General features: G+C 47.7%; 1 protein-coding gene across 1 annotated transcript; it reads left to right on the top strand.

Moving 5' to 3' along the window:
• Positions 1 to 336: 336 nt before the first annotated feature.
• Positions 337 to 5558, top strand: GTPBP8 (GTP binding protein 8). The gene is made up of 6 exons (XM_069852087.1): positions 337 to 609; positions 2236 to 2334; positions 3812 to 3942; positions 4282 to 4381; positions 4779 to 4897; positions 5344 to 5558. Exons 1-6 carry the CDS (start codon positions 337 to 339, stop codon positions 5426 to 5428), a joined length of 807 nt encoding a protein of 268 aa, XP_069708188.1. The 3' UTR covers positions 5429 to 5558.
• Positions 5559 to 7861: the final 2303 nt, after the last annotated feature.

Here is a 7861-nt window from a genome sequence, read left to right as displayed (position 1 = left end):
AGGGAGGTGGTTGATTCACCTTCCCTGGAGGTGTTTAAGGCACGGGTGGACGAGGTGCTGAGGGACATGGTTTAGTGTTTGATAGGAATGGTTGGACTCGATGATCTAACAGGTCTTTTCCAACCTACTGATTCTATGATTCTATGACTTCAAACCCAAACCATGATTCTATGAAAGACAGGCATGGACGTTGCCACAAACGCTGGCAAACAAACTCTGAAAGACTCGTTTTGGAGAGCTAGGAACCGAGTCTCCTTTTCCAGCCAGATCCCCTCCCTCAGTCCCTCCCCTCCGTCCCCGGCCCCTCCCTCCCCGGTCCCGGCGGGGCGCGGGGCGATGCTGCTGCAGGCCGGGTCGCGGCTGCCGCCGCCGGCGCTGTCGTCGCTGCGGGGGGCGCTGCGTGGCGGGCGGCGGGGCTCGCTGTTCCCGCTGGAGCGGCTGTGGCGGGGCCTGTCGCCGGGGGCGGAGGCGGCGCGGCCCCCGTTCCGGCCCGGGCTGGCGGCGCTGCAGCGGGCCGAGGAGCTGTTCCGGGCCGGGCCCGGGCACCGCATCGCCTACCTCAGCTCCGCCGTGCGCATGGGGCACGCGCCGCCCGCCGCCCTGCCCGAGGTGAGCGCCCCGGGGGGAACGGGGCTGACTGCGGCCCCAGCGGCGGCCCGGAACGGGGACCGGGATGGAGGCCTCGGGGGCGCCCTCAGCAAGTGTGCGGGGGACGCTGAACTGGGAGGAAGCGTGGATCTGCTGGAGGGCAGGGAGGCTCCAAAGGGATCTGAACAGGCTGGACCGCTGGGCAGAGTCCAATGGGATGAGGTTTAACAAGGCCAAATGCCGGGTCCTGCACTTGGGGCACAACAACCCTATGCAGTGCTACAGACTAGGAGAAGTCTGGCTAGAAAGCTGCCTGGAGGAGAGGGACCTGGGGGTGTTGGTTGACAGTGACTGAACATGAGCCAGCAGTGTGCCCAGGTGGCCAAGAAGGCCAATGGCATCTTGGCTTGTATCAGAAACGGCGTGACCAGCAGGTCCAGGGAGGTTATTCTCCCTCTGTACTCGGCACTGGTGAGACCGCTCCTCGAATCCTGTGTTCAGTTCTGGGCCCCTCACCACAAGAAGGATGTTGAGGCTCTGGAGAGAGTCCAGAGAAGAGCAACAAAGCTGGTGAGGGGGCTGGAGAACAGGCCTTATGAGGAGCGGCTGAGAGAGCTGGGGTTGTTTAGCCTGGAGAAGAGGAGGCTGAGGGGAGACCTCATTGCTCTCTACAACTCCCTGAAAGGAGGTTGTAGAGAGGAGGGTGCTGGCCTCTTCTCCCAAGTGACAGGGGACAGGACAAGAGGGAATGGCCTCAAGCTCCACCAGGGGAGGTTTAGGCTGGACATTAGGAAAAAAATTTTCACAGAAAGGGTCATTGGGCTCTGGCAGAGGCTGCCCAGGGAGGTGGTTGATTCACCTTCCCTGGAGGTGTTTAAAAGATGGGTAGACGAGGTGCTCAAGGACATGGTTTAGTGGCAGATACGAATGCTAGGACTTGATGATCTAACAGTTTTTTTCCAACCTGATGATTCTATGACTGCTACAAAAAGTGGAATATTTTGGTTTAAGCTAAAGTAGAGTTAAGCTTCATCTAAGTAATTATGTTTTTTCAAAGTTAGATAAAATGTCCCTCTGATAGCATGGTTTCTTTCAGTGTTTCTCCAGACACTGTTCATTCTCTGGAGCTGATAACACCGTGTGTTCAGTCTGATCCATGCTGAGCAGCTGTGCCTGCTGCAATCCCCTCTGTTTGCAAATTCCCCTGTCTCAAAGTCGAGGTCAGGCAGAGCTGGCTCCAAAGCTCCAAATGAGCAAGAGGTTTCACTGTTGTGAAGTTCATAATCACATGAAAATTAGTCCTCGGAAAGTAATAGAATATGCCTAAGATTTCTGGGAGAATTTATCCACATGCATTTAAGCATGAAATCTGTTCTGTCTCAGCTCTTGTCTCACTGCACACAACTGATGAAGATTGCTCCCTCCTGTTTTCCAGGCCTGATAAAGGGCACTTGCTTTATAAAACTCCAAAACGAGACTTCCAAGAGTTTATTTGCCATCATTGTCGGTATCACTCTGGCACCACAGGCTGACAAATGCCCAGGACTGACAGCAGCAGGAGGGGTTACCACTGCCCACACACTCAGGACAAGGGGAAGCAGATAGGAGTATAAATGTGACATGCTCTGCCTCCCTCTCCTCTGGCAGGTGTGCTTCATTGGCCGAAGTAACGTGGGGAAATCATCACTAATTCGGGCCTTGTTTTCACTGTCTCCAGAAGTGGAGGTCAGAGTGTCAAAAACTCCGGTAAGTGACGTTTTTTGACTTCCCTTCTCTCCATAGAGGACAGAGCAGAGAAGGGCTGGAGGAAACAATTCTTGGGTAACTTTAAGAGGCAGGAGAGCGTGCCAGCTGCAGTGGCCACCAGCTCACAGCTGGCACAGGCCTTCCTGTCGCAGAGGAAAAGGTGGAGAGAGCCCAGCTTAGCTTTTCAAGCCAGGGCTGGCACCTGTGCCGGGCAGAAGAGTCCTATGAGCTGAGCAGAAGTGCTGTAAAGCCCTTTGGGATAACCAGGCACAGAGACCTGTGAGGGTATTTCTAGCCTGTTTTAAGAATCCTCGAGCCACATAGGATGCTACATAGGTAGGAGACCAGGCAGCTTCAAACAGCAGCGTTTTTGCAACCTTCTCAAGCTGAGGTGGACAGTATGCTATGCAGATGTTTTACAGGTCATCTGCTAGTTCACTTGTGAATGCCACAAGTGGCATTCCCTAGGGACTTGTTCTATTTATGGTCTTTACCAATGGTCTGGATGAAGGAATCGAGTGTACCCTCAGTGTGTTTGCAGATGACACTAAACTGGGCAAAAGCGTTAATTTGCCTGACAGTAGGGAGGCTCTACAATGGGATCTGAACAGGCTGGATCCATGGGCTTCAGCCAACAGTGTGAGGTTCAACAAGGCCAAGTGCTGGGTCCTGCACTTCAGTGTCAACAACCCCATGCAACATTTGTGGTTGGCTTGGGGAAGAGTGGCTGGAAACTTGCCTGATGGAAAAAGACCTCCAGGTTGTTGGTTGACAGCTGGCTGAACATGAGCCAAGAGTGTGCCCAGGTTGCCAAGAAGGCTGACAGCATCCTGGCTTGTATCAGAAATGTTGTGGCTAGTAGGACCAGGGAATTGATTGTGTCCCTGTACTCAGCACTGGTGAGGCCATGCCTCAAATCCTGTGTTCAGTTTGGGGCCCCTCACCGCAAGAAGGACATTGAGGTGCTGGAGCGTGTCCAGAGAAGAGCAACAAAGCTGGTGTGGGGATGGAGCACAAATATTACAAGGAGTGGCTGACAGAACTGGGGTTGTTCAGTCTTGAGACAAGGAGGATGAGGAGAAACCTTATCACTGCCTACAACTGCCTGAAAGGAAGTTGTAGAGGTGGGTGTTGGTCTCCTAGCTAACAAATGATAGGATGAGAAGGAATGGCATCAAGCTGCGCCAGGAGAGGTTCAGACTAGATATTAGGAAAAATTTCTTCACTAAAAGGGTTCTCAGGCACTGGAATGGGCTGCCCAGGGAGGTGGTGGAGTCACCGTCCCTGGAAGTATTTAAAAGATGGGTAGAGAAAGTGCTCAGAGTAGTGGACAGGTATGGTTCGACTCGATGATTTCAAAGGTTTTTCCAACCAAACAATTCTGTGATTCACTGCTTACAGCAACTTTTTAAAACAACCCCCTTCCCTCATCTTACCTTTTTTTTTAAAAAAAAAAATAACAAATTCCTCTCCCCAGGGCCACACCAAGAAGATGAATTTTTTCAAAGTAGGGAAGTACTTTACTCTGGTGGATATGCCAGGATACGGCTACCGTGCCCCGCAAGACTTTGTGGAGATGGTGGAGGCCTACCTGCAGGAACGGCGCAAGTAAGGGATTAAACAGAGCAATAAAAGCCAGACAGCTAGTTACTGTGTCATAGGATTAGGTGAAAAATGCAGGAGCGGAAGCTGCTTCCAGTGGTAGTACGAGTTAGTTCTGACATCGTTTCCCTGGGAACTCCTGAGGTGTCACTCATTCATACTTGGACAAATAAACAGCAAAAGAGATTGAGGTGCTGCTGCATCTGACCCTCAGCTCCCATGCCTGGCTTTTCATGGGTCTTCCAGTCCCCAGATCCTGTGTTATTTGTTTTGCTTATGAATTTGGAAGTATCAGAGCATGCATGAAATAATGGTGTTGATTATTGTTGCTTCTATTTCTGGCAGCTTGAAGAGGACTTTTCTATTAGTTGATGGTGTAGTAGGACTCCAGAAAGCAGATTATATTGGAATAGAGATGCTGGAAGAGTTTGGGATTCCTTATGTGGTGGGTAATGCTTTGTTCTCATGCTGGTTGTACGCCACAAACAATCTGTAAAAGTGTGTACCCTCTACCTGAGCTTATGCAAGTTGTCCTGCCTAAGTAGTAACCCCAGCCTGACCTTTGTTATGAATAAAATAGACCTAAAGAGTGTTGAGAGGAGCAAGTAGGACTTAAGAGATTTTTTGCTTAATTTTTTTTTCAGTGCTCAGCTTGAGGAGATTGAAAAGGCCAGCATAGAAGTGTTTTGGTGAACTGTAGTATACCATTTTTTCCCCCTCAATATGACCCAGAGCTTTCACCCTGCCTTACAAGATAGTCCAGGACTCTTACGGATGTTCCAGCCTAGCAACAAAATTATCTTCTTTTTCTCTTTTAATCCTCCTTTTCTGGATCCATGCAGATGGTGCTAACAAAAATTGACCGAGCTTCTAAGGGACTGTTGTTAAAGAATGTACTGGAGATCCAGGAGTTTGTAAAGGAGAAAACTCAGGGATGTTTTCCTCAGCTGTTCTTAGTCAGGTAAAGCTCTTCTCCATTGCTGCTGTTTCCTTTCAGGTGATGATTTGCAATAGGAAAAGTTACCTGAAATGGCTCTGTCTGCCCTAGAGGTGGCACTTCTCTGTGCCCCACAGATGGAGGGTACCGGGCTGCTGATGGGGAAACACTCCTTTCCTTCTTCCCCCTCTGCAAGTGAGTGGACTTTAAGGCTGCTCTTCCTTTGGCCTTTCTCCAAGGGGGACACCAGTCCATATGCTGCATGCTAGTGGGCTTTGCCATTTTGTTTGGAGTTGCATTAACAGTAGCAAGCTAAAATCGTTTGATTATGTAGCTGAAGTGCATAATTTACCAAGGTTGTACTGCTCTGCGGGAGATGTAATTTCATACAGCCAGTGGCTGAGTTTGCTTGTATTATGCCAAGACATGGCAACACCTGGCACTGAGCATCCACGCCTTTGTTTCCACAGCTCTCTGGAGTTTTCAGGGGTTCACTTGCTAAGGTGTTTTATAGCCCATGTTACTGGAAACCTGCCTGTTGTAGAGGCCACCTGAAAAGACTGGGTCCTGATCTGCTCATCTCATCCAGAACAAAAGGTACCAAAACCAGGGGTCTGGAGTTTTGTTGTAAATATCCCAAGGTACTAGAATTTATTTTTTTTTATTAACTTGTATAATCTTTTGGATTAATTAGTATTTGTAAGGACAATAAACTTATCAATTTGGGAAGTTTGCACTGTGTATGAATCCATGTTATTATAAAACTGTTTTATAAAACCTACATGATTGTGCTAAAGAGAAAAAAAGCAAAGAGAACATCCAGAGAGAAGCTAAGTTTTAATACAGCATTTCCTCTCCCTCCGGCTAAATGTACGAAGAGCTACCATGGCATGCCTAAGCTCTGAGATATTTAGGATAGTCTGTTAATCTCACTATTAAAAGGCACTTAGTTTAAAAACTATAGCCCTAACATTAAGCAAACTGTACTTGCCCTGTTGAATTGAATGATAACACAGAGGTTGATATAGCTGGGGCCAAACACTAGCACCTGTGCAACCCACCTGCTCTGCGGTGATCTAGAGTGGAAATAGCCGGCATTTTGTCTGTGAAGGTGTTTTTAGGACTCCTTGTGTTTTTCACTTTTGTAATTCCTCTGCCGTGTGTTTGATAGGTGCAGCATGATAGCACACCTCGCTTGCATACATCAAGTTGTCCCTGTTCCAGGTGGATGAAGGAAAGGACACGTCTTTAATGGGATCTGCTTTTTGATCACAGTTGGCTTGAAACAGAGTGGAATAAATCACTGACACCTACGAGAACTCTCTCCTTTAGCGCTTTATCATCTACCAGTGCTGCATCTACCTTCTGCTTTAAATCCAGCGTGAACTTCTGTAGCTGCACTCAAATGAATTGTTAGAGATGAGAGACTGTAGAGATTGGCTGTTATCCGCATTTGTTCTACCCTGGCAGCTGAAGCACAATGCTGATGTCCTGTACTATTTACGGGCACTGTAGCAGCTGGCAGAACTGTGTTCCACAGCAGCTAAGAACATCTGAAGTTGGCTCATTACAAGGCATAGAATTGGAAAAAAAGAGGACTACCATCAACATCACTTGTTAGTAGAGAATTTAGACCAGAACTATTAAGTACCTATGTCAGAATTCAGCACTCAGTCTTGTCGTGTCTTAACATTGCCAAATGTGTGTGTGCAGTTGTCAGTTACTTACATTAAGTGTTTAAACCTCAAGAAAAGGCAGGTCTTTTGTGAACCGCTCAGGAGTATTTTTAGTGTTTTGTTTCATTATGGATTTTTTTGTAACTCTCAGGCTAGACACAAGGTGAGGTCTGTTTTCAGCATACTTGTAAGAAGTGCAGGGTGTGAGGAATGCAGCAGAAAGATGGGGATCTCTAGTTTCCACATCTTAGCAGACATCAAACCTGGAATTCTCATTATTCTATCTGTAATCCCATAATGCTCCAGAGCAAACCAGGCCATGGGATGCCTGATCCTAGGGAAAGTGCACAGCATCTAGTCAGGTGGAACAGGTGCAAGTGAACATTTCAGGAATAGTCTTTTCTTGGTCTCTTAAAACCGGGATTTTCCAAAAGCATCAGTCTTGTCAAAGCTGTCATTTTCAGGGACTCAGCTGGGACTGAAAAGCCTTTTAAAATCAACCTGTGCAGTTAATGAATATAAATAAAAGAAAGTGCAGTTCTGTTTTTAGACCCTCTTCAGAAAAAAAAGCCACTTCATAGTGCTATGTCTTTTATTAATCACTTAAATACATTAAGTATGTGTGGTAAATTAATTTCTAAGTAGAAAAGGTGTTTTGAAATGGCAGCAGACTGTGTATCAGACCCTGGGAAGGGGTGTGTGTGTGTGTGGGCACGCGCACAATTGCCATGAGGTGTCAGTGGAAGCCACATGCAGCTAGGCCATACATTTTCTTACAGCTGTACTAGAAACAGCATGTACAGTCTTATCCCGAAGAACCATCTTTAACTCTGGCCATACCTGGGGTTTCTGCTGCGTTGGCCGAAAGATCTTCATTCATACACTGGAATAACACTGCATCTTGCTTGGTACTCTGCAGGAGAAATCGCCACAGTTTGTTACACGCAAAAATCTGTGTCCCTGTGACAGGTAAGATAGTAAATAAAATCAAGTCCTCTCCTTCACTTTAATGATTAAAACTTAGATTTAAGTGCCTTCATGGGAACACGCTTTGGGTAAACAGGCGTCTGACACACTAGCAAACTTCCTCGCCAAGTACTTAAGGGACGTGCCTTGTTGCTGAGTGAGGAGCTGCACTTACTCAGCCCGGGGACACAAAAGCTCTCCCCTTCTCCCCCTTCATCCATCAGTGATGAGCCTGGCAGCACACTGAAGTAACACAGATCGCTTTAGTGTTATAAATGCTTTTATGCCTTAAATTGCTTGCAGTGTATACACCACACAGCAGGCACCCAGAATTACTTTGTGAAGC

This window comes from Phaenicophaeus curvirostris, chromosome 1, assembly GCF_032191515.1.
Source record: "Phaenicophaeus curvirostris isolate KB17595 chromosome 1, BPBGC_Pcur_1.0, whole genome shotgun sequence".
NCBI classification, from domain to species: domain Eukaryota; kingdom Metazoa; phylum Chordata; class Aves; order Cuculiformes; family Cuculidae; genus Phaenicophaeus; species Phaenicophaeus curvirostris.
This window is presented reverse-complemented; position numbering and strand designations above follow the sequence as displayed.

Coding starts and splice junctions, on each gene's coding strand:
- GTPBP8 (XM_069852087.1), top strand. CDS start 337: ATGCTGCTGCAGGCCGGGTCGCGGCTGCCGCCGCCGGCGCTGTCGTCG. Junction 610..2,235: donor CGCCCGCCGCCCTGCCCGAG/GTGAGCGCCCCG, acceptor CTCCTCTGGCAG/GTGTGCTTCATTGGCCGAAG. Junction 4,898..5,343: donor CCTCAGCTGTTCTTAGTCAG/GTAAAGCTCTTC, acceptor TTGTTTCCACAG/CTCTCTGGAGTTTTCAGGGG.